General features: G+C 58.3%; 2 protein-coding genes across 7 annotated transcripts; both read right to left on the bottom strand.

The window, feature by feature from the left end:
* Window positions 1-55: 55 nt before the first annotated feature.
* Window positions 56-12124, bottom strand: PUF60 (poly(U) binding splicing factor 60). Of its 6 annotated transcripts, none has more exons than XM_045561287.1 (12): window positions 11989-12124; window positions 7809-7895; window positions 5514-5609; window positions 5299-5388; window positions 4395-4445; window positions 2077-2238; window positions 1896-1988; window positions 1551-1764; window positions 1279-1469; window positions 1020-1155; window positions 581-816; window positions 56-498 (listed from the first exon to the last, which is right to left on the bottom strand). In XM_045561287.1, exons 1-12 carry the CDS (start codon window positions 12010-12012, stop codon window positions 199-201), a joined length of 1680 nt encoding a protein of 559 aa, XP_045417243.1. In that variant the 5' UTR covers window positions 12013-12124; the 3' UTR covers window positions 56-198. The 6 variants fall into 6 exon arrangements, with proteins under 6 accessions (XP_045417243.1, XP_045417239.1, XP_045417238.1 ...); XM_045561283.1 differs by having other exon boundaries at window positions 7809-7892; window positions 11989-12075; XM_045561282.1 differs by lacking the exon at window positions 11989-12124 and adding an exon at window positions 10639-10705.
* Window positions 12125-17498: 5374 nt separating this feature from the next.
* On the bottom strand, window positions 17499-23237 carry NRBP2 (nuclear receptor binding protein 2). Its single transcript, XM_045561281.1, has 18 exons — window positions 22909-23237; window positions 22328-22450; window positions 22158-22259; window positions 21968-22057; window positions 21758-21798; window positions 21566-21660; window positions 21421-21444; window positions 21267-21350; window positions 21136-21191; window positions 20946-21041; window positions 19965-20097; window positions 19750-19852; window positions 19626-19676; window positions 19416-19551; window positions 18123-18176; window positions 17925-17988; window positions 17753-17808; window positions 17499-17665 (listed from the first exon to the last, which is right to left on the bottom strand). Exons 1-18 carry the CDS (start codon window positions 23029-23031, stop codon window positions 17597-17599), a joined length of 1500 nt encoding a protein of 499 aa, XP_045417237.1. The 5' UTR covers window positions 23032-23237; the 3' UTR covers window positions 17499-17596.
* Window positions 23238-24943: the final 1706 nt, after the last annotated feature.

Here is a 24943-nt window from a genome sequence, read left to right as displayed (position 1 = left end):
ACGCACGCCCGCCCGCCCGCGCCAGGCCCCACAGGACTGATGTCAGACAGGGACGTTCAGGGCCAGCAGCATCTGCACCTTTATGCACACTATAGGCTGGGCTGGGCAGAGTGCGCCTGGCCCCGGGGACACCACTGTATCACTATAAAACCCAAAGGAAACAAGGAGTAAGTGCAAGTCCAGGGAATGGAGCCAAAGTCACGCAGAAAGGTCACTGTTATCAAAACGCTCCTGGTCATACACTTCAGCCACCACCTTGCGGCCAGCAAACCAGCGACCATTGAGAGCCTGGATGGCTTTATGAGTCTCTGAGGCTATGGAAAACTCCACAAAGATCTTGACAATGATTTCTGCGTCCTCCTCCTCGCCCTGCTTCTCTTGGTAGATGATGACACGGTTGACAGCACCAAACTTGCCACACTCCTCTGTCACCTCCCCCTCCAGGTCGTCATCGATGTCCTTGGGGTCCACCATGTTGCGGAGAACCATCACTGTGGACTGTGGTGGAGGAGACAGCTGAGAGCTGTGGCCTACCTGACCACCCCCACTCCCCCCACCATACCAGGACCTGGCTGCCCACCTCCTGCTTGCGGAGCAGCTTCTGCATCACCATGTGGCGGGCGCTGCTGCCCGAGATGCTCATGTGCTCCTGCTCACTCAGCATCTCTGGCCGCTCTGACTCGGGAAACAGCTCCTCTTCTTCCTTCTCCTTCTTAGGCTCCAGGAGACCCAGGGTCGGAGGGCTGGCCAGGATGGGGTTCACCACTCCCACAGAGGGGATGGTGACCGGAATGGGAGGACGGGCTGGGGTCACACCTGCAGCAAAACCAACCAGGTCCAGCAGTCACTCCTTCCCCCTCCCCCACCAACCCCCTCCTTCAGGAACAGACAGCTGGTCAGCCATGGCTGTCCTGGGCTCAGAGGGTGACACCTGGAGCAAGAAGGCCCAGAAGCTGAAGACAGCATGCCTGGAGATGACAAGGCAGGAAAGGAGGGGGCAGGGACCCACTCAGACTCACCTGTGATGACTCCAGGCGCTTGGGCAGCCATGACGGCCTGGGGCAAAGCCCCCAGGGGCTGGGCCAGGGTCAGTGCTGGGGACACCAGTCCAGGCGTGGCCAGGGTACCCAGCACCGCTGCTCCGGCCACTGCTTCCTGCAATCCAAAAGGCTACCACACTGAGCTCCTGGTCTGACTACTTAAAATGACTTAAAGAGCCAGTCCCCAAAGGATCAGGAGCCCATCCACCCACACTGAAGCCCACCCAAGTATCCTCACCTGAGCAGTAATCTTGGCTGTGGCTGCAGCTGCAGCCACAGCAGCAGCAGGTGGGAGACCTCCAGGCGTGGCAGGTGTAAGCAGAGGCATGGGGGGTGTGACAGCCTTGCCAACCCGCAAGTACTGACCACCCAGGTCAAAGAGGTTCATGGAGGACACAGCATCTTGGGACGACTGAGCCTTCTCATACTCTGTAGGGCAGGAGTAGCAATGAGGAGGGCCAATCCCAGCACCGGGTGGCCCCTCCCCTGCCTCAGCCACCCCAAGCTCACCAATGAAACCATAGCCCTTGTGCTTGCCAGTCGTGGGGTCCCGGGCTAGCGTGCAAGACTTGATCTTGCCGAAGGCCTCAAACACACTCTTGATGTCATCATCTGAGAGGTCTTGGTGCACAGAGGCCACATAGATGCGATTGAAGGCCCGCGCCTCCTCAGCCAGCTGATCTATGATGGGCTGGGCCTGTCCGATGTTGCTGGGCCTTCCCACCTGGGAAAATGCAGGGAAACAGAGAGCCACTGGTCAGCCCAGGCCCAGCCACATCAGGCTGCTGCAGAGGGGCTGCTTTGTGGGTCTGCAGGGGATGGAGAGAGACCCAAGGCCCAGCCCCTTGTCCTCACCTTGATGTTCCTGCCCCCCAGCATCACTGAGTTCATCTGCTCCAAGGCCAGCTGTGCAGCTTCAGGGACCTCGTATTCCACAAAAGCAAAGCCCTGGACACAGGGACGCACCTGTTAGGCTGGGAGAGCCCAGTGAGGGAGGCAAACCCCAGGGAGGCAGGCAGGCAACTAGCTTGCTCACCTTGTGCTTCATGGTGACGGAGTCCCAGGACATGTCAATGCTCTTGATGGGGCCGAAGGGGGCAAAGGCCTGGCGAATGGTGTCCTCTCCCAGCTCGTAGTAGATGGAGCCCACGTAGACCCGGCACATGATGGCCAGTGCCCGCTGCCGCTGAGCAGCCATCTGTAGCAGGACAGAGGGGGAGAGAACCACTGGCCAGTCAGGGGTGGCAGGAGGCTGGGCAGCCCATTCCCCTACTGACCCACCCGCCCAGCTCCACTGTGGGGAGGGCTCCCCACACGGCAGCAGGTACAGGCTTGGCCCCTATAGTCTGGGTGTGGGGGTCAGCAGGACCCTGCCCCAAGAAGGAAGGCCAGGCCCAGCAGCAGGATGCAGACGCACCCCAGCCCGCCCAGGTCCTTGGCAGACTGCGGCGGCAAAGCTGACAAGTGGTCCAGAGGCAGGGCCATGTGCCCTCTCACCAAGTCCACCCCCCAGTCCAGAGGCTGGGCTGGGAGATCCTCCCACTGTCCCAGCCAAGTGCTACGACCGAAGAGGGAAGGAGGAGCTGTCCAAGCTGGAGGGACCCACTGGTTTGGAGGCCAGAAGAGAGGGCAGAAGACAGGGCAGCCACTGCCCAGAAGAGACCCCAGGGGAGGAGCTCAGGAGCCCAGCCAGGGGCTCCCGGGAGAGAGAATGAGGAGCAGCTGCTCATGTGGGGCCAACTCAGGTGGGGACTCAGTGCTCTGCACCCTCCTAGTCCCCTGAAACCTCTCACAAAAAAAGCTGCCTGGAGCCCATGCCACAGCCAAGACAGCTGGTCTAGGCAAGACCTGCTGGCCTGGCCCCCGGGCATCACAAGGTAGCAGAGACCCTAAAAGGAGAAGCCCCAGGACTCCCTGAAGCTGGGGAGGTGACAGGCCCAGCAAGTCCAGGGCCTTGGTTGTGAGCTTAGCTGTATGTGCTGAGGGACCTCCCCATGCCCTCAGGGACAGGGTTCCCTCCCCTGCCAGCTCACAGGAGAGACATGCCAGGAAGGGGAGTTCTACAGCCAAATGCAGTGGGCCGCAGGGAGACCATGGGCCTGACCCTCTCTACTTCATGAAGGTCCCAAAGGCCAGAGACCAGCTTCCTTCTTTGGATATCGGCTGGCGTAGTACAGGTAGAGCCTTCCCCACCCTGAGAGAGGGGCCTAAAAGGTCCATATCTCCTCGAAGCATGGGACTCCCCAAGGTGGGATATCTATCTTCCCCCAAACTAGGAATTCCTTGAAAATGAAACTGTCCTCTCCTCAAACTGGATCCCCCCCAACAAAGAGGCCTCAGACTCCCTGCACAGACCAAGGACCCTCAAACGTGGAACCATGTCCCCCTCTCACAGCAGGCTCCCCAGAAATAAACCAGATCTGTCCCTCAGGTCTAAGTTCCCCCAAGACAGGGCCACGTCTGCTCATCAGTGTGGGCTCCCCAACCACAGGCAGGCAGACAGCTCCCTCCCTGACCTCATCTCCCCACAGCCCAGGCTTCCCAGAGGGTCGATGGTTCCCTTCCAGACGCTTTCCAAAAAGGACAGTGGGTGCGTCTCCCCATGATAGCAGTATGCCCAGGAATGGCCCTGCTGAGTAGAAGTCTCCAGAGAAAGGGACACATCTTCCTCTCAGACTCCCCCAAATGGGGCCTTGGCCTCCTCCTCAGCCTGCCTCTGGGGGGAAGGGAGGGGCATCTCCTTCCCCAGACTCCTGCCCACCACAGCCAGGGCACAGCCAAAGGCCTCTGCCTCCTCCTCCCTGGCTGCGGGGCCTGCCCCTTGCTGATAGCCTGGCCAAAGGCCCAAGCCCTTGCCCTTCCCTCTCTCACTTGCTGGTGTCCCCCCAGCCTCCCATCCCATCCATCCGTCCATCCATCCTCCCTCCAGGGTCTGATGGGGCCAAGAATTAGGACCCCTCTCTCCTCAGGGGCCTGACCCCAACCCAAGAGCCCAGGCAGCCTGGAGGCTGACAGAGCTGGAGGCCCGTGAGTGCACCCCGTGTGTGCAGGTGGCATGGGTGCAGACGGGCCTGGTGCTGGCAGTGCCCCGCCCTGGCCGGCTGCCCTCCGCAGTTACCTGGCCGGTTAGTTTTAAGGCGGGCCCTCAGAGCAGATGGAGGCCTCCCCAGGGGCGGTCCCAGGGTGGGTGCCCACACCACTGGCCCCGCCATGCCTGGCGCTCTGCTGCGCTCGTCCAGAGCTGGCGGGCAGGGCCGGCTAGGGGAGCAAGGTCCCCAGCGCGTGGGCTGTACTGCCCCCCTCTAGCCCTGACTAAGGACATGAGCCCCAGAAGAAGTGAGCATTTCTATTGACCGATTGCAAAGGTGAGAGAGGATCTCCAAAGCCCATTGTCACTGCTGCCATCTGAAAGACAGTAAAGACAGAGTTCAGTCTGTTGGAGCTGAGCAGTCTCCCGCTCGTCAACACCTCACGCAGACAGCGGCAAGGCCCGGAGTCCCCGCCCTGCCAGGGAGGCCTGCCTGCCTTCCCACACTGCTGGCTGACTGGCTGCCAGCACCTGCCCAGGGGGGCCTCAGAGACCCAGGTGTCCTGCCCTGCAGCCTTTGCAGCTGGGCCAGCTGGGGCAGAAGGGAGGGAGGGAGGGAGGAGGAGGAGGGACGGATAGCAGCTCCCAGCATTGTGAATGTCTGAGGGCTGGGCAGGGACAAGAGGCTCGAGGCCCAGGAACCTGCTAGCCCCACACTGGCCTCTTCCCACACAGTGAAGTCTCTAGCCACGGGCCTAGAGCAGGGTCCAGTGGAGGCACCCTCGACTGTCCCCTCAGTCCTGGGACTCATGCCAGGTGGTCTGGACTCACTGCAGGGGTGGGGACAGAGGAACACACCCTACATGCAGCCATCATCAGCTGCACACTGAGGGTGGAGGAGATTGGAGGAGGCACCAGTGTGAAGACCAAGAAGGGGAGGGGGCAGAGCCACAGAGAAGGGGCAGGGAAAGGGCCATGGGCCTTTAGGGGCTCTAACAAGCAACAGCTGGGAAAGGCTGGGCCACTCATGCCTCAGGGAGGACCCTGGGGGTCCCAAGAATGAGTCCTTGAGAATCTGAGAACCATAACACCTTCTGGGGACAGCCACAGGCATAGGAGGAGGAAGAGGACGAGGAGGAGGACGAGATGGTGGAGGTGGCAGGGAGGGGTGGCCTCCAGCAGAGCCAGCCCTGGGGTGGCGGTGGCAGGAGGTGGGGCTGGGCGGCTCACCTGCAGGTTGGTGAGCTGCTGCTGCTGGTGCGCGATGGTCTGCTTCACCAGCACGCTCTTGATGCTCTGCTCCATGGCGTACTTCTTAGCCTGCGAGAGACGGTGGTGAGGAGCGCTGGGGGCCCGGCCTGCAGGGAGACGGGCCTTACCCCGCCCCTCCCGGGCCCCAGCTTCACCAGCCCCCACCCGCAGTGACCAAGGAGGTACACTCTCACCTTCTGGAGGGCCTCCTGCTGCTCGGGCGTCAGGGGAGGCAGCCCCAGCTTGGCGGCTGTGCTCTGCCCGTTCTCCATCTTGATAGAGTCTGTGCCCTGGCGGGAGGAACGGGAGATCATTAAGCAGCAAGCCCAAGTCCTCCCTCATGTGGCACCAGAAACCCCACCCCATCTGTCTCTCCCACAGCTGCACATGGCCTCTGGCTCAGACCCTTCCCAAGGAGACCCACAGCTGCCCCGGATTTGGGTCTGCCCTTCTGACATTGCTGTCCCCAGCCCAGGCCCCCGTCTCCCCTAGGACCCATGGATAGGACACAGACTGAGGCAGGCAAGTACCCTGGGGGCCCCAGGCCAAACTCGAGCAGTTGTGCAGCCCAGGCCACAATGGCCTTCTCAGGAGCCACCAAGACAGGCAGCAGGTGGCAGGAGAGGGGCCCAGCCCTGACCCCAGAGCCTCCATCCCATGTCCTGCAGGGCAGCCAGCCTCCGCTGTCCTCCAAGGCAGGGAGAGAAGGGCCAACACTCTCTGGATGTTCTGGGACTCCATGCTTCCAGGCTGCCTGGCACTGAGGCCTCTCTGGGCCTCTGCCATGGATACAAACTTGACTTCCGTGCATTTCCAGAGTTACCCAAGTGTGGGTAAAAGACTTCCCTCCTGGCAGTGCCCCACACCCAACCTTACAGACACCACACACATCCTGTAGAGCCCAACAGAGGGCTCCAACCCACCCCTACCATACTCCTACATGGGCATAGGGAGACAGAAGTGGACACCCGCCAGCACCCTAGCCAGGCAAGCCCAGGGACCAGGCAGTGCTTGGACCGCAATCACAGCTGGCTGCAGATCCAAGCTGATGCTACTAGGATTATATTCGCATCCCTTCTGATCTGTCTCTATGCTTTTTGCAAAGGGAATAACATAGTGTGTGAGCAGGGAGGCAAGCACAGCTATCAGGCTGAGCAGGGCCTGTGGTATGGGCAGACAGAGCAGGCCTGCCTGTCTACCAGCTCAGAAAGACGACTGGCCAGCCCCTTCCCGACTTCCAGAGGCAGCCTTCAGAGGGATGATAGAGAAGAGGGGAAGGTCACCAGCACCAGGTGCACTGAGCAAGGACAGAGACACAAAGGAGGCAGGAAGGGGCTGGCTGACCCAAACCCTGAGAACCCCCATCCTGGCTGGCCCCAGTGCTGGGTTTCTGGCACAGGTTCAAAGGGCAAGCAGCCTTGGAGGCCCCTCCACAGGCAACCAGAGCCCCAACCAGGCCCCAAAGGTAAAAGGCTGGCTGTGGTGGGACCAGGTGCCCCAGTCCGGCTCATACTAGGCCTGTCCTCTCCACCCTCCCAGCTGGCCACAATCCCATTCCTCCCCGGGGGGAAAGAGGGCCCAGGAGCCAGAGGCTGCGACTCCAGAGCAGCTGTCACCATGGTAATCAATGCCAATCCCCCTCCAGCCCCCTAGAAACTTTTCAATCTCCTCTTTGTCTTGGTGAACAAAAGGCCCTTCTCCCACCAACCAAGAGCCAGCTGGACAGCCAGCCAAGGGCCGGGAGCTTCAATCCCCATGACTTCCCAGGATCCAGGCTGCATACCACTTCCCAGTCCCACCCCCGTGTGCCTGGGGGGACCAAGAGCAGGGCCCAGCCCCAAGAGGCCCCCAAGCCACCTCATTGAGGCCCAACTGGAACCTTCTGGAGGTGGGCGCTACCATGGAGAAACACAAAGAACCAGATCACCCAGAGACAAGGCCCAGCTCTATCTCCAGTAGGACCCACTCCCAAGAGCTGGGCGACTAGGCCAAGGTGCCCCTGCACCCACCCTGGAGCCTGGAGCCAGGAAAAGATGCAAAGGGCTGAGTCTGCACCAGACCTGTGCTCTGACTTACACGTTGTTTTGTTGTTTTACTTAAATTAAAATATACAGATCTGAAATAAAAATCTGTATCTCTGGATCTTAAAACACTGCAGATTCTAGCACAGTGGGCCACCCTTCTGCACGATGCTGACGGCTAGGAGTGAACACTGGCCAAACTCCAGTCCCCAGCACCCCCACCAGACCCTGCCTGGTGCCTGAAGCAGGGTGGACACAGAGGGGAGAGGCCGGCACGGAGGCTGGGTGGGAGGGGCAGGACAGCGCAGGGTTTGGGCCAGGGTCCAGTGAGCAGCTGTCTGCCCAGAAAGCAGAAAAGGGTCCCTGGGGCTCCTCTGACCCACCCCCGGCCAGGCCTCTGGGCCCAGGGACATGCGGGCAGGCGGGCAGGCAGGTGGGCCTGAGGGAGAGGAGGTTTAAGGTCAGTACCTGTGGAGGTTTCCATTTGTCTCCCGCTGCCACCACTGCCGCCGCCGCCGCCGGCTCGGACCCCCCTCCTTGCTGGCCATTGACCTGCTGCAGGCAGGAAGGAGACGTTGTAACGGACAGTCGCACAGCCCCACCCTCCCAGACCTCCTCTCCACTTCCCAAGCTGAGGGCTGACCTCCCCATGGGTGAGCAAGGAAAGCTGGGCAGGACACAGGAAGGGACCAGCTTCAGCTTGGCCCCTCAACATTCCCAACACTACCCAGCCCACACTGCCCATGCCTCAGATCTGCCAGCACACCTGCAGCTGCCCAGGGCCTCAGCAAGGAGCGGAGCAGAGCAGAGTCGCGGGGGAGGCCCGAGTTGCCAGCAGGACCCAAGGAAGGGACAGGGAAGAAAGGGTAGAGAACAAGCTGTGCAACTCCTGCTCCAGGACAGGGAAAGCTGCCCTCTCCCATAGTGGGCTGGAGACTGAGGTAAGCAGCCAGCTGTTTCCCCCACCCCTCCTGAAGCAGCATCTGTCCCAGTGCCTTCCACAGGCTCTGGCCAAGCCCAGCCCCAGGTCCCTTGTGAGGACGCCTCTGAGCAGCCTACTAGGAGAGAAGCTAAGAAGCTGGCCCACTGCACTCCAAGGGACCCATACCCAGAGAAGCCTGAAAGGAAGGAACAGTGCCCGCCATGGCCTCGTGGGGTGGTGGGGCAGAGATAGGCCACAGGCAGGAGATGGGCAATGTTGTGGGGCTGGGGGGACTTCGAAGGGCCCTGAAACCTACTCTACCCTTTCAGAGGCTGCACAGCAGAGACTGAGGGCAGAATGCATTCACCCTGCTCCCAGCTAAAAGACAACACCTACAAATGTCTAAGAACATGAAGGGACAGTTGTGTCCACCCTAGGAGCCATGTGCACAAAGTTAACAGCTGGGCTGACTCCACCAGCGAGTGTCTCAGGTACCCTGACCCCCAGAGGAGGGACAGCAGCACAAGCCCAGCTGCGCCAGACAAAGCAGCAATGGGCCTGGACACTGAAGTCCCTCTGCATGCTGCCAGCACAGCTGTGCCCAACTCAGCCCCACCTGCTTAGAAACTGTGCCCCAGAGAGAGCAAAAGGAGAAAGGGGCCCCTCTGACATGGGCCCAACCCATGCAAGCGCACCCAGGGCAGAGGCTGCCTCTCAATGCCCACAGCAAGAGATCTTGGCAGGTCCAGCCAGACACTTGTGAATAGGGTGAACTTAGGGGCACTTTCGTAACTTCCTGCTCCCCAAATTACAGCACTAGCCAACACGTGGGCCAGGACAGTGCTGAGAGCAAGACACAACACAGAAGAGATGTTGTGGGAAAAGTCAGTCCACTAGGGTGTCGTGCTAACCAGACCCTGGAGGATATGGTCATTTGGGATCACAGCTAGTTATGCGCCATCACCCTAAAGATGCCCCCAGCACCAGGCAGTGCAGCCCTGCCACGCCTCAACAGTCAGAACACAGAGGACCACTTCCCATTGGAAGACAGGAAAGTAACTTGGGGCAGGATCACATGAAGTCTCTAGGCCTCAGGCTCCTCAGCTACGAAGGGGGATGATCTGTCTCCCAGGGCTGCCATAAAGATTTAGTGAAACACCCTCCATGAAGTACCAAAGTTGTGGGAAGCAAGCCCCAAGTTCTAGCAAGTTTTAGTATCGCTAATCTCATCCAGCATCAGATTCCCAGAACAGGACTGGCTGCAGGATGCTGCCTTCTATCTGTTCAGTTCCCTTCATGTGGTGCAATGCTGCTTACTGTGTGGCTGGGCTCCATGCTGCCTGGACACTGCAGATGCAGGAAAAACAAGATGAGAGAGAAAGATGCTCTCTCAGGAGCCTCATGGGCAACTGCTGACAAAGAATGTGCCAACTAGCACCTGGTATGACTCTTGTAGTTAAAAGAGTGCTAAGAATAAAATAAAGCACAGGACGAGAAGAGAGTGACTATGAGGCATCGAGATTGTGGCAGCCAGGGAGAGCCTCTTTGTAAAGTGACACTGCAAGCTGGGACCCACAGAAGAAAGTGGCTACATCCATGGGGAGGGCAGAGGGTCCCAATGCTCCTGCCTGAAGAAACCCAAGGGGGTGACTCCAAGTGGGAGCTGGTCCGGCTGTCAGAGAAGGGAAGAACACAACAATGAGTCAAAGTGGAGCAGTGTGGCCAGGAGACTGCACTCCTGCTGGGAAAGGGCTGCCTGCCTGTTTCTGCAGCCACCAGGCAGGAGGCAAACCTGAGTGAGAGGAGGCACCTCTGCACCCTCCTGCACTCCCCACCAGACCACAGTCAGCCAAGGTCAGCTGCTCCATCTGCTTTCCCACAAGGGCTGAAGCAGTATGAGACAGGGAGCAGGCTCACTCCTGTGTCAACCACAACAGCGGGGAATGAGCAACCCTTCTAGAAGTCTTTCCATTCAAAATATTAAAAGAGGAATGAGTTAGACCACAGGCTAGTGCTCACTCTTGGAGCCTGCTGCAGCAAGCCTGAGCCTTGATAATTAAAACACATGTATTAACTCAAGAGGATTAGGATGGCAACGAACACCAGTAGTGAAAACCCCTGCTTCAAGGGTCAGATTTATTGCCCCTGTCCACCTCAACTACAACACCACCTGTCTGGCACTGTGCCACAGCAGACCTGAGCCCCAATTTACCCTCGACCCCTGAGCACAGGACACTGCTCTGCGGGGGCTTGGAGAGATAAAGCATTCACTCTCCTGCATCTTTGTGAGTGTCTCATCCTTGTCTCTGAGCCTCCCTGTCCTTCACCACCAACTCTCTGCTGCCCAGGGACAGTCACCAAGTCCTCAACTCTCACCTCTTTTCTTTCTGGCTTTCTCCTCACAAAAATCACTTGCTCCTGTGGCTTCACGAGAAAACAGGACATGATACAGTTAGCCAGACCTGACAATCACACACTGGGCTATCCCTTACAAGCTGAGGAATCTTGTGCAAATGCCTCCCTCCTCCGGGAGTTGGTTTTCACCCCAGTGGAACAGGATCCAGCCCCCAGCTCAAGGCCTGGCAATGGAAGTCTAAGAACACGCCCTACCCCTATCAGTACAGCGTCCAGCCACCTGCCCAAGTTGCCTTCTCAAACAGACCTTATCCCATCCCTCTGGGTGTGGGTTGGGTGGAGGGTGGCAGGTAATAAAGGGATGAACTTCGGCTGAGAAAGGTCTGGGAGGAGGGGGCTAATGGGATAAGTCGCATAAGCTAAGTGTGGACAAAGACGGGCAAGAGAGACTTCACCATGGAGATGCTATGTGCACAGATGTTAGTCACTCACTGTGCACCCCTCCCCCTCCCTGGGAGGTGGGCAATGAGTAGGGAGGGGCTCCTTCCTTTGGGTTCCCACACCACCCTGATCACAGCTCCCTTGGGCACCCTGCATGTGACATATTGGGTAGGAACTGGTTTATGGTGCCCACCACACCTCTGAACAAGACAGGCGCTGCCTCTGTTTGGTTCTCTACTGTGCCCCAAAGCCCTCCCATAAAGCCTGGGACAAAGCGATTGCTCAAAAAAACGTGTGATGAGAGAGCACGTCCTTATCTCCCTGAGTGGGGATTAACAGGATGGAGATAACCACTTCCCTGTAAAGCCCCAGCAAGGAGAGGATTCACGGCCGCGGGCGCAGGGAGCCAAGGCCACCCCGTCGTCACTGAGCAGTGGGTTCTTTTCTACAGGGCCGGTCCCCTTTTGGTCCCACCGACCCGGAGGCCCTCTAAGACAAGCCAGCAGATGCCGTCACCCCAGGACCCCGCCTTCTGTCGGGACCACGACGCATAGCCCCGGCAGCAGAGGAAAGACGGCGACGTCCGCCTATCGCCCAGCTCGGCCGAGGGGCCGCTCGCTGAAGCCGGTAGGCCAGAGCGCGAACTCGCCAGGCCCCCAACACGCGCCCCCACGCCCCCGCCAGGCCCGGGCTGGCCTACCCTGCCGGAAACTAGAGTCCGCGGGCCGGAAGCTGCGGCCGAGGGCTGGCCGTCTGCGCGAGCCCGCTCCGCCCCCGCCTCGCGCGACCCAGGCCCGCGGGGGACGTCTGCGCAGGCTGGGGAAAACCGCCGCGCCCCCGGGGGCCCTCCACGCTCTGGCCGGGCCAACGACCCCTTCCCGCCAGCTGCAGACCGCCCGTGGCCGGGGGGGGGGGGGGGGGCTCACTTACGAGAGCTATGGTCGCCGTCGCCATCTTGCGTCCGTCGCGGCCGCTGCGCGCGCCACACACTTCTGCTCCCTCCGCGGTCTCGCGCGATCTGGGCACAGGCGGACGGAACTCTCGCGAGAAAAGGCCTTTTGGCCTTCTACGTGGAAGAACGCGCTTCCGGGATGGGGAGGGACAGTTAACGCCCCTAGGAGGGGAGAGCGGAAGGGGCGGGACCAGAGCCGGCAGGGGGTGGGGCCGGGTGCTCTCTTGCTCTTAGACTTCGTGGCCGCTCCCACTCCTCCTGCGGCCACTGTTCCGTTTTTCTGCGTGTTTTACAAAAAACTTGTCTAAGGAGTAGTCTGCTAGCGCTCACCAAGGAGGCAGGGAAAAGAGCGGCCATCCTCCGCCCAGGGCTGAGGGAGTCTGCGTAGACACCGAGTCCCGTCTACGCAAATTATCTGGTATTACAGGTGACAAAAGGACCTCGCCTCTTCAGACTCAGATTGGAGATGCAGCGTCTTTGCATTGTGACATCCTTGAAGTCAGCAATCCTTATTTAATTGGCAGCGTTTTCTCATTACTAGTGAGATTCCTAAAACAGTAGTGCATCTGACGTCCCTGAACTGGCTTTCAAGGCTAGAGATGTCCATCCGTGCTGTTGGAAGAGCTGCCCTGGACATTTGCCATATGCTGCACCCAGTCCTAAGATCCCAACTCAGTCACCGCCCCCCCCCACCACCACCACCAGGAAGAAAGCACATCTGTACGCTCAGGCACTGCCTCAGGCAACAAAGCATCTTCTCTGTCTAGCTAGCGGGCAGGCCTCTTTCAACCTGGGCAAGTTTAGAATTCAATCTAGACATCTCTAGTTAAATATGGCAGTATATTTTCCCCCTCTTCCTCCTGAAACCTCTCTAAAATGATAGGAAAGTTTTATAAAAGCAAAACCTGCGAGGGCAAAGAGGTGGAATATTGTGGAGCTGGAAGAAGGCGGGTGGTGGGAGCTGCTTTAGCCCTGTGGAGCGGAGGTCAGTGTCTGAGGGGTGGTGCATGAAGGCGCACCTGGAAAAAAGGAGACCCCAAACTTCTATCCCTACCTGCTGGGGCTGGCAGGCACTGCCCCTGTTCAGGAGAGGAGCTCTGAGGCCTGGCTCATGGGCAAGGCCCTGTTTGAAATTGGAAGAGTAGATGAGACTTTTGCTGGTTCCCCCACTTCTGTCGCTAGCTGAGTCTGGCCTCTCCCAGGTGTTACCCAATTCTTCAGAGAGGAGGGCTTCTGCAGCAGCTAGCAACTCAAAAGACTAGCAGCTGGGGGCAGAGGCAGGGGGTGCCTATTAGAATGGCCTGGCCTCAAAGCTCACCAGCCCATAAGCCCCAGGCCCTAAGAGCATCTCACTCGTAAATGCAACTGGATGGCCCAGGATCACCAGACAACTGAGGAAGAAGAAAAAGGACTCAGAGGCTGGGCACAGTGGGTCACACCTGTAATCCTAGCACCTTTTGGGAGGCTGAGGAAGGAAGATTGCTTGGGGTCAGGAGTCTGAGACCAGCCTGAGCAAGAGCAAGACCCTGTCTCTACAAAAAATAGAAAAATTCGGCTGGGTGCAGTGGCTCACACCTGTAATCCTAGCACTCTGGGAGGCTGAGATGGGAGGATTGTTTTAACTCAGGAGTTCGAGACCAGCCTGAGCAAGAGTGAGAACCCATCTCTATTTTAAAAATAAATAAATGAATGAAAAAAAAAGAAAAAGAAAAATTAACCAGGCATGGTGGGACGCACCTGTAGTGCCAGCGACTCAGGAAGTTGAGGCAGGAGGATGGCTTAAGCCCAGGAGTTGGAGGTTGCAGCGAGCTGTGATTGTGCCACTGCACTCGCCCAGGTGACAGAGCAAGGCCTGTCTCAATAAAAAGAAAGGGACTCAAAGGAACAGACACAATAAAGGAAGCACACAGGTGGTGGTGGTGGGTAGCTAAAATGATATCCTTAACTATATTAGAGGTGTTGCATCCAAAAAACAAGAACAGGAGGCTATAGAGAAAGAACATTCAGGGAATGAGAAAGAGCTCTTACAAATTAAAAATATGAGAGGAAAACGAACCATTCAATAGTCTTGAAAAATAATCGAAATCTTACAGAATGTGTAACAACAAAATCAGATAGCTACAAAATAGAAAATGTAATCATTATCACATGAGTCAGTACTCTCTGGTGTTCGAAACTGGCCTGGCACACCCGAGGTCTCCACATATAAGGGGATGGATGGGAGGGGTGGGCTGTCTTACTATAGCTGCCACCAGAGGGGCCATCAGCACCACCCTCTGCTGGCCACTTCCTCTTGACAATGATGTGTAATACTACACTTGGAGTACTTGGTGCCAGGCACTGTTACTTCACACACGTTAACTCAGTCAATCCTTCCAACAACCCTATGCTATGCAGTGGCTACTGTTTTATCTCCATTTTTACAGATGAGGACATGCAACACCACACAGCAGGGGAGCAGCAGAAAGGCTTCAGAGCCTTGCTAAGGAGCACATCATTGCACCTCTCAAAGGATAAGTCCAACATCCAAATAAATTGTCCAGAAAATAAGGAAAGGGGAGAAATCACCAAGGAAATAATTCAAGAAAATTTCCTAGAACTGAAGGGTCAGGGTTTCTGGACAATGGATGAAAAAGAAGTTGTACATCAAGACATGTCATTGAGAATCTCCAACACAACGGGACAAAGAAAAACTTAAGAGAGATCATAGACAAAGGGTCAGAATTCAGAAAGACATGAGAGTTCTTGGGACTAGAAGAAAATTATGTGATACCCTCAAAATTCTGGGGAGAAATGATTTCCAAACAAGCCAAGCTTTTTGTACCTAGTTACACTTCAAGCACAGGTGAGATTAGAATAAGGACAAACAGGCAAAGACTCCATAACTTCCCATGCATCCTCTCTCAGGAAACTTGGGGGATGTTCCTCCTCAAATGGGCAGATGAAGGAAGAGGAAAGCATGAGATTAAGAGACAAAAGAAAGGAAGTGCTCCAGGACTCGGGAAAAGGAGTGACCCAGGCTGACATCTAGGCCACAAGTACAAGAACAAGCAGACTGGGGCAGAGGAATCTCATGTTGGGGGCTTCAGGAAAAGAAGAAACTGAGCATTCAATTATGTGACATGTCCTAAATATTGAGAGGAAATGGACACTTTTGCAGTGACATCTAACAATGAATTAATAACAGACATATAGAAAACTAAGCAAACCAAAAAAAAAAAAAGGCAATTATTAACTCCAGGCAAAATAAAAAATTGTGCAAGAAAGAAAATATCCTAGGACACCTTGTTCCCTGGTGAGACCTGTGGTGATGAATCTGTGATAATACCCATGCAGCTGTGATGTCCATCACAGTTGGGACTATCGATGTTGGGTGAGAGGATCAAGGCAGGTGACCCCACTCCCAGAGGATGCCAGCTGGGGTCGCCTAATGTAGAAAAACTCATAAACTGGGCTAAAAACACGCATGTGATTTTTGAGAAACATGGATTTCAAATGCCTGAACAAACAGCTAAGAGAGTTGAATTAGGGAGGATCAGAGTAGGAGACTGCATTGATTATTTATTAGCCTCAAAAAAAAACCATTCCACTTTTAAAACAATATGGATAAAACTCTGAAAGGATAAAACTTAAACTGACAAACAACATAGTCATGATTAAGTGCAGCAATGATAGTACTGATGGTTTTAATTTCAGTTTAATCACTGGTACAGTGTTATGAATTTGCCAAACTGTTTAAGACCATGCAAAATTAGGCAGCTTAGCATCAGGTTTTCTATCTAGAATGTGTAAATTATTTTAGCTTTGTAATTTTAAGTTGAAAGGCATAAGAATTTGAATAATTCTGTAACTAGTATTGGAATGTTTAAGATAACTTGAGATTCCCCATATTTGTACATTTATTTAATATGCTTTGGTAAATTTTGTTTTAGTTTTTGGCTTTTGGTTAGGGTAGTGTGGTAGGCAGGATGCCATCCTTCCTCCGCAAAAGGTGTCCATTCCTTTAATCCCCAGGGAACCAATGAATGTTAGTTAACATGGCAAAAGGTATTTTGCAGATGTGATTAATATTAAAAACCTTGGGAGGGGGAGATTATCCTATCCTATCTAGGTGGGCCCCAAGCTAATCTCCTGAGTCCTTAAGAAGAACCTTTCCCAGCCAGGCACAGAGAACCAGAGACAAAAACTCAACTTGCTGTTGCTAGCTTTGAAGACGCAAGAAGAGGCCAAGAGCCAGGGGATGAGGGCAGCCTCTAAAGGGGGGAATGGCCCTCAGCAGACAGCCAGCAAGGAATGGGGGCCTTGGCCCCACTGCTGCATGGAAATGAGTGCTGCCCACAGCCTGGGTAAGCAGTAAAGGGGTTCTTCACTAGAACCTCCAGAAAGGACTGCAGCCTGCTCACCTTGATTTTAGTCTGGGGAGAACCCATCTGACTTCCAATCTACAGAATTAATAGTAAGTTTGTGTCATTTTAAGCCACTAAGTTTGTGGTAAATTTTAAAGCAGCAATATTGAACTAATACAGTGGTGAGCCTTCCTAGTTTGACATTTGAAATGCTTAAAAAGAAATCTGAATGCACTAAATTTATACATACAGTTTAAAATTGGAAGAGGGAGTCCAAGAACTAAGAGGCCAGAGAGGTGGGGCAGAATCCAGGAAGACACTGGAACCTCTGAGATGCAAGTTGGGAGGGAGACAAACAGGGACTAGGAGTGACATCCTCAGGGCCCAGGGAGCAGCTGCCCAGGGAGGAGGTGCAGGAGGTAACACAGAGGGGTGTGAGTTTGAGGAGCAGGGAGGATGCCTGGTTGCTGACCTCTCCAGGCCAGGGTGTGCAGGAAAGAAACTGGCCACTGAGGGAGCTGCAGGGGTGAGCAGAGCAGAGTCTGCAGAGGGCTCCAGGGCTGGTCTCAGAGTGGGTGGAGGGCCAGAGAGGGGGTCCAGGCCTGGTCTGTGCAGGACCAGAGGCTTTGCTGACAAGAGCCTCAGCTCCAGGGCTTTGTACTGTCTGTTTCTCTCATCACCTCACGGCCCTGCCCAGTGCCCAGCGCCATGCCTGACACCTGTAGGTGCTCCACCACTGTCTTGAGATCCAGGTTCCTTGTGTGGGTCCATGGTGCCAATCAGGAATGGCCACTCTCCCAAGAGAATGGAGCAATTCCTGAGCAGAGGTCTGTCCAGGGCTGACCCCTACTCCACCTCACCCCACCCATGAGATGGGCACGGTGGGCAGTGGGGCTCCTTGCAGGGCAGCCTCCCCGTGCTGAGGACTCAGAGGCGCTGGTGGGGCGGTGGGGTAGTGGAGCAGGGGCTCACGGTCAGGAGGATGGAGGATATGGGACAAGGCTGCCTTGTGGAAGTCAGGGTGGGCAGGGCAACCCTGACCCTAAGGACAGGCAGGGCCTAGCCACTCCCCCACCCGGGCTCCCTCACCTCCCGCCCATCAGCCCCACCCCCGGGCGCCTAGGAGGCCAGCTTCAGCCCCACTCTGCAGGCCGGGTCCTCACGAGTTCCAGGGCACACAGGTGGACGCAGCTCCGTGACGCTGGGCTCTTCACGTGGAGGGCCCCAGCCGGGGCGCGGGTCAGGGCTGGGCCCCGCGGTACTTGAGGAAGGTGCTCTCCAGGAAGGCCGCCAGCTTCGTCCGGTCGTCCTGCAGGCGGGGAGGGAGGCATGGGGGGGATGGAGCGGCGCGGCGCACCCCGCGCACCCTGTTGCCCGGCCGCTTACACCTGCGCACCTCGTGGACGAAGCCGTAGTGCACGAGCTCCGCGGCGAGGTCCTGGGCGCTGTCGGCTGCGGCAACAGCAACCGCATGGGACGACGCGTGAGTGGGGGTGACGCGTGAGTGAGGCCGCCGCGCCGCCCGCCGCCCCGGGTCGCCGCCCGCCGCCCCGGCCCATGCAGCCTACTTGGAAGCAGGTCGTAGGTCAGCTGCCGGTGCAGCCGGTCCTCCAGCACCAGAAGCAGAGTGAGCTGGGGCGGGGGAAGGCAGGGAGGGGTCGGTGGGATGGTGCCAGGAGGCTGCCCGCCACCCCCGACCCCCGCCCTCGTCTTTCTCGTCCCTCAGCCCGGCGCTCATGCCCGCCCCAGACCGGGGCCCAGCTCACATGCCAGCGAGACTTGTCCTCGGTTCTCTCCAGGTTGCACTGCATCTGGACCACCTGCGGGGGGGGGACACCCCAAAAAGCTGGAGCTTAGCGACTGAGCAAATGCTGCCTCAGAGGGCCCCACAGGGACAGCAGAGATTGACATGGGAAACATCTCTCCGAGGAGCCCAGAAAGCATATCTCACTGCTAGTGGCCTGGCAACTTAAGGAAAACTTCCAGGCCAGGCGCGGTGACTCACGCCTATAATCCTAGCACTCTGGGAGGCTGAGGCAGGAGGATCGCTCAAGGTCAGGAGTTCGAGACCAGCCTGAGCAAGAGCAAGACCCCGTCTCTACTAAAAAATAGAAAGAAATTATCTGGACAACTAAAAATATATAGAAAAAAAATTAGCCGGGCATGGTGGCGCATGCCTGTAGTCCCAGCTACTCGGGAGGCTGAGGCAGAAGGATTGCTTAAGCCCAAGAGTCTGAGGTTGCTGTGAGCTAGGCTGACGCCATGGCACTCTAGCCAGGGCAAAAGAGCGAGACTCTGTCTCCAAAAAAAGGGAAAACTTTCAGAAGAGTAGACCTTGGGGCTGTGGGCTGGGTACTGAAGGATGAATAGGAGCTTTCACAGGTGGAGACGACACCTAAACAAAGAGGGGACTGTGGGAAGCAAGGGAGGGGAGATCAGGCAGGTGTGACAGCACCAAAATGTGGGGCTCCAGTGGGACCAGGCCAAGGGCTCCCACAATCTCTGCAGACAGCCAGGAGCCAGGCAGCTTTGACTATTAGGACAGGATTCTGGCTGCACTGTGGAAGGCCAGGCCAGTGGCTGGTGCAGCATCCAGGTAAAGAATGGGGGTGGCCCAGATCAGGGCAGTGGCCATGGGGACACACCCGGGGCCAAAGCCAGGTCCTCTGGAGTCCAGTGGGTATGGAGAGGAAAAGGGAGAGACAGTGGCAAGGCTGACCGAGAGAGGCCCCTGGTGGGAGGAGAAGTCCAGGGAAACACCAAGACACCACCATCAAGGGACCAGCAAGCTGATGGGTGGGACTGGAGGAGGCTCCGGAGAAAGGCTGCATGGGGCACAGAAGGATGGGGGCAGCAGGAGTGGTAGAGAGGGTCTTCAGGGGCAAGGGGCCTCTGGGAAGGGGAGTGTCCCAGCTTGTCCTATGATGCTCACAACCCCACATGGGGTCAGCCTGGTGGAGAACTGGGCTAGGAGCACTTGGGCACCAAGAGAAGGGTGCCCACTCTCTGGCTGGTGGGAGACCTGAGGGATGGCACAGAGCAGCAGGAGTGGGACTCGCCTTTCTGGTCTCAGAGTCAAAGGGTTCTGGTGTCGGGGTCTTGGCCTTCTGGGCCTCCTCGGGGGGTGGGGCCAGCACTCGGGGCAGCCCCAGGGGTCGAGCAGCCGCAAAGTTCATCAGTGGGTAGATACCGTTCCTGGGGACACATGAATATGGCTGGGGGCTCAGGCCTGACAGCTGCCCGGTCCCCAACCTCATGCCAGCTCTCACCTGACATCCTCCAAGAATTTGTCCAGCTCCAAGAAGGAGACCTCCGAGTACCTGGCATGGGGTGGAAGGCACATGAGGGCCCAAAGGAGTTGAGAGGGGAGGCTTCTAGGTGCTGGCTGCTCACCGCCACTGCAGTGGGGGCCGGCGGGGCCGGGGAAGCTCTGCCAAGACTGCATGCAGGTCCATGGCCTTGGTCTTCTCCTCCACCACGTTCTCAGGCATGAGGTCTATGGCCACAGGAGCACCAAGGTGGTGGCTCAAGTCTCAAGTCCTACAGGGCCCCCTTCTACATCTGGACCCCGGCCCCCGGCCCACCCCCTGGGCTGGCCTGTTCCTCACACTGGTGCTGGATGAAGCAGTGAGCTGCCAGGAGCTTTAGCGAGTGCACCTCAAAGAGCACGCGGTGGAAGAGGAGGCTGTGGGCAGAGGGCCGGCAGGCAGGGTCCCGGGCCAGGCAGGAGAGGATGAACTCCTGGGCATGGAGAGGAGAGGCTGGCAGTGGATGGAGGTGCTCTGCTCTACCCTCACAGTCCTCCCTCCTCAGAGACACCACAGGACACACATAGGGGAAGGCCAGGCCAGGACCTGATCATGTGAGCTTTAGGACAGTCAGGTCCTGAGCTCTGAGCACCCCTGCTGTACTACCCTAACCCTCAAAAAATCATGGGGAGCAGGTGCTATTGTCCCCAAGTCACAGATGAGAGCCCTCCTACCCACAGCCTGCCCCCATTTGGTTGCCTCGGTTCAGGTTCAACTCCAGAGCTGACCTTGATGCATCCCCACCTGCTCTACATCTGTGCCCTCCCTGTCTCTCATGCTCCTCATGCCCTTCCAGGTACCCCTGTCTTCTGAGTCCATAGAATTAAGCTGCTGGCCTCCCACCAGAGAGGCTGTGGATGGAGCTTCCATCCTGTACTCCCCACCGATGCCTACCATGTCCCCCTGACAAGCTGGGGCCTCCTCACCTCCTGGAAGTTTAAAGGCAAGGACTTGGAGTCAGGCAGACCCAGGTGGAAATGCTGGTTCCACCACTCACTCTAAAGCCCTGAGCAAAGTACTTAGCTTTGTGAGCCTCAGTTTCTTTACCTATAAAATGGGCATAGTAATAGTGCCCACACAGGGAGTATCTCTCTGGTCTCCTGTTTAGAACGTGCTGATCCCTTAGGGTCTTCATGCTGGGAATGTGTCCCTGTCAGGTCCTCCAGCTGGCACACCCCCCAGCTGCACTAGCCCTAGTACACCCCGGGCCTGCCCACAGCACTCACTGGCCCTGCCTGAGCACCTTGAACCAGCCTGGGAGGGGCAGGGAAAGCTGCTTACCTGCATGTTGGGGTCACTCAGTGAGTGCCTGGCACGAGCAATGGCCTCCTCAGTGACGCGGGTGTCCCCGTTGGACTGGATCTCTAGCACAGCCATCTGGGGTGCAGGGCCAGATCAGGCATGGGGAAGGGGCACAAGTGAGATGGGGTTGAGCCCAGCTGGGAAGGGGCTAGGAGGGCAGAGCCAGTACCTCCAGTGCACACATGCCAAAGGAGAAGATGTCCACCGCGGTCCCATCAGCAACCTCTGAAAAGGAGAGAGCAAGGAAGGGCGGGTAGGACAGATGCGCAGGACAGGGTCTGGTGCGGGGGCCGAACTCACCGCCATACTCTGGTGGGAAGAAGTGCAGGTTCCGCAGTTCCTCTTGCTCAGCGCGGATGGGGCTTCGAAGATCGTCCGGAAGCGCTATAGAAGAGCGCGGGGCTGAGCGGACCAGACCCCTCCAGGACCCCATCCACCCAGGGTTCCCACGCACCATTGGAGAAGATGCGGTGCCACACTGCGCGGGCCAGGGTAGAGAGAAAGAGCCGAGTCAGCGAGCTGGGGCGTTGGGCGTCCTCTGCCCTCGGCTCCCCGCACGTCCCCCAGCCCTGCGCCCCCCAGCCCCGCCCCGCCAGCACCGGAGCCGATCTTGACGAGGCCGTTGTGCTGAATGAAGATGGTGTCACTGGTCAGGTTCCCATGGATGATGGGCGGGCTGCAGGCATGCAGAAAGCTGCAGGTGTGCAGAGGGGAGAGCAGGCGGAGCCGGGTCAGAGGTGCGGAGAGGTCGGGGTGGCAGGGCAGGCGCGTGGGCAAGCCGGGGCTCTCACCTGAGCGCGGACAGGATCTGCGTGCACCAGCGCTTCCAAGCCTAGCGGCGGAGGCACGACTCCGTCGGGTGGGCGCGGGAGAGGCAGCTGGGCCTGTGGAGCCCACCCTGCGCCCTCGCCCAGCCCATCCAAGGCTGCCCCTGTCCCTGAAGCCCCCCCCCCCCCCAGCCCTGTCCTCTCCCCGGTGCTGCCCCAGCCTACTCCCCATACCCGGGCGTTCATGGCCTTGTGGTTCTTCTTGGTCTTTTTGAGAAACTGCTTGAGGCTGCCGGATGACACATACTCCGTGATGAAGATGACCTGTGGGGGGCAGGGGCTCAGAGGTTCCAGCACCTGCGTGTCCCACGGCTGCCCCACCCAGCTTGTGGCCTCACTCTGCCTAGTGGCCTTGCCCGCTCACCCTTGCACGGGCCTCAGAGGCATCCAACCAGTACTTGTGCAACTTGACGATGTTAGGGTGGTCCACCAGAGCCAGTTGCTCAAACATGGTCTGGATCTTCTCCTGGGGAGGGTGGGGGCGGTCACCAGGTGGTCAAGGGGATAGGATGAGGAGGGAGCAGTGGGCCTCACCTCATGGGTCGCGAAGGCCTTCCTGTCTCCGAAGTGGAGTTCATTCCACACCACTTCTACCCCCTCCTCCGTGTCCATGGCCAGGAAGGTGCTCTGGACCCCCGGCATATTCCCCTGGTTCACCTGGGGGTGTGGGGGGGGTGGGGGTTATGTGTGCCTTGGGGTGTCAGGGTTGAGGGTGAGGACTTAGTCCCTGTGCACACCCTTCCTGCAGCCTGAGCATGTGCTACAGGCCCTGACCCCCTCTGTGGGTGAGCTGGGGTCCTAGGGGTTGCCTGGTGTGGTCGGGGGCCTACCCAGGGGCTAGGCTAAGGGGATTTGGATCAGGTTTCAGGGCGTTTAGCAGCAGATCCCAGAGGCATGGGGAGATGGTCTTGGAAGAAGACTAGTGTCTTCGAGAATGGAGAGTTTCTCAGTTTCTCACCAGGGCGTGGGCGCAGGGCCAAAGGGGTCCAAGGGCTGGCCAAGTCGCTGGACGCCTGAGAGAGGCCGCGAAGACAGCTACCCATGGCCCCGCGTGGCCTCCGGGCCCCACCGGCTCCGGGAGGGCGGTGTCACCCCTGCCCCCCGCCCGTTCCCACCTGCTCCCGCCGCTTCTGCCAGCGGCCACATGGGCTTTCCTCCAGGATGTCACTCTCGTCCTCGCTCTCGTCCTCCCGTTCCCGCTCCCGGCCCCGCCTCGGCGCCGGCTCTGGGGCCGCCATGGCTCGGCGGACCCGGGCCACCGCCCTCCGCGCAATCCGCCGCCCGGCCCCGCAGCGGCTCCCGGCCCGCCCTGGCCCTGCACCCAGCCGCCTAGCCCGGAGCCGCAGCCGCCTCGAGCCCCCACCCCGGCTCCGGGACTAGGAGGCGCGAGCGCGCGGCGGGCCGGGAGAGGGACCCGGGGTGGAGCCGGCCCGCCCCTCCGGAGCCGCCTCTGCGGGCGGGAGCCGGAGCGGAGCTTCCAGGCGGGCGGCCGAATCCCCGCCGCGCCCCGCCCCGCCCCGCCCCGTCGAGTGCCCTGCCCCGCGTAGAGGCTCCGCCCTTTCCCGGCTGAGGTTCCGCCCGCTCCCATCCGAGGCCCCGCCCACGCCCATCCGAGGCCCGCCCACTCTGTTCCTGGGCCCGCCTTCCTCCTGCAGAGGCCGCTCAAGCTTTGGGGAGAGAAGGCCACCGGACCATCCTGAGCCGTGTCTGTCGGGGCCTCCCTGGGTACGCTGCGGCCTTTGCAGCCAGGGCGTGGGGGGTGGGTCTGGGATCTGCCTCTGTCCAGTTCTAGGAGCGGAATCCCGCCCCGCTTCCCCTCCCGACTCCGGCCACGCACATTCGGAACCCGGCCTGCGGCCATCTGGGCGTAGAGCCAGGGACTGGGGCAGCCCACTTTGCGCGCAGTTGCGCCCCTGAGGGTCTGGGGGAAGGCCCGGGGCAGGGGCATTGGGGGCCCACCCAGGCTATGGCGTGCTCCAGCTGCAGGAGGACCTCAGAAGCCGAGTGGCGCTCCTGGCCGGCATGTCCCCAGCCTAGCCCCAGGGAACACGCGGGAGGGCCCCTGGAGGTGGAGGTCCGTACACAGGCAGGCTGACCCGGTTGACTAATTCTTGACTAATTCGTAGCTAACCCTAGCTGCAGATCTCTCACTGGCCGGCAATTCTGTGCTTCCCTTTCACGCCCACAGGCCCATCTTCCCACCTTCCAGGAGGGCGCCCCACCCCAACTTGCAAGCAGCCCCCTCCCCCAGGAGGCTGCCTTCTGGCATCTCAGCTAAGATCCCCCTGTACCCCGAAGCCCACTCTCTTCCCAAGGTCTCCTCCCTCTCCCACCTGCAGGTTCCTGGCCCCTTCACCTCTTTCTAGAGACAAATGTGCCTGCCCACTCTCAGACGTGGAGCGCAGCTGAACTTCTACTCCTACCAGCCCCACTCACTGCGCTCAGCCCTGCGAGTCTCTGAGACCCTGGGATGCCTCTTTCTGTCCTAGCCTTTGGCATAGCTGCATCTGACCCTTCCCTATGTCCACTGCTGTCACTCTTCTCTGACCAGCAGTGCTCCCCATTCTCCCGGCTTCCACCAGCACCAGGTGATCCTGCTCAGAACCCCTGTGCAGCAGAGGTTAGGGGTATTCAAATCCCACACCTTCCAGAGAAACTAGCCCTTGACCAGCTCCTGGGAGACAACCTCTAAGCTCTTGGAATATGCTGCCTGATTCAAGCATCCATGTTTCCCAGAGCCTTGGGCCACACCAGAGTCTGTGCTGACAATGTGAGCTGTTGGGGCCTGGGGCCACTCAGCATCAGTGTGACTGCTGGAGGACGGGAGACTGAGGTCAGCCCCATGGGAGGTCAGCAGTGCCTGTGTGCCCTACCCAATAAAATGCCTGGACTCCATGGCTTGGGCCTTCCCTGGTGGGTAGTACCCCAGGCATACCATCACACACACTGCTGGGTGAGCTGAGCATTATTCATGTGACTCCACTGGAGAGGACAACTGGAGGCTGGTGCTGGGTCTCTCCTGGACTCTCCCATGAGCCTTTGCTCTACCGATTTTAATCTGTATTCTTTGTTGCAATAAATAGTACCTGAGAGTATAACCATCTTCCTAGGGAGTCATTGAACCTGATGGTCCCTTTTCACTCAGCATGA

The sequence above is a fragment of the Lemur catta genome, chromosome 9 (genome assembly GCF_020740605.2).
Source record: "Lemur catta isolate mLemCat1 chromosome 9, mLemCat1.pri, whole genome shotgun sequence".
In the NCBI taxonomy this organism is placed as follows: Eukaryota; Metazoa; Chordata; class Mammalia; order Primates; family Lemuridae; genus Lemur; species Lemur catta.
The sequence above is the reverse complement of the archived record's forward strand: the minus strand, read 5'-3'. Positions and strand labels throughout refer to the sequence as shown.

Coding starts and splice junctions, on each gene's coding strand:
- PUF60 (XM_045561287.1), bottom strand. CDS start 12,012: ATGGCGACGGCGACCATAGCTCTC. Junction 5,389..5,513: donor AGCAGGAGGCCCTCCAGAAG/GTGAGAGTGTAC, acceptor CGTCTCTCGCAG/GCTAAGAAGTACGCCATGGA. Junction 1,765..1,895: donor TGGGGGGCAGGAACATCAAG/GTGAGGACAAGG, acceptor GCATTTTCCCAG/GTGGGAAGGCCCAGCAACAT.
- NRBP2 (XM_045561281.1), bottom strand. CDS start 23,031: ATGGCGGCCCCAGAGCCGGCGCCGAGGCGGGGCCGGGAGCGGGAACGG. Junction 21,445..21,565: donor CCTCGTCAAGATCGGCTCCG/GTGCTGGCGGGG, acceptor TGGCCCGCGCAG/TGTGGCACCGCATCTTCTCC. Junction 17,666..17,752: donor ACTACGGCTTCGTCCACGAG/GTGCGCAGGTGT, acceptor CCCCGCCTGCAG/GACGACCGGACGAAGCTGGC.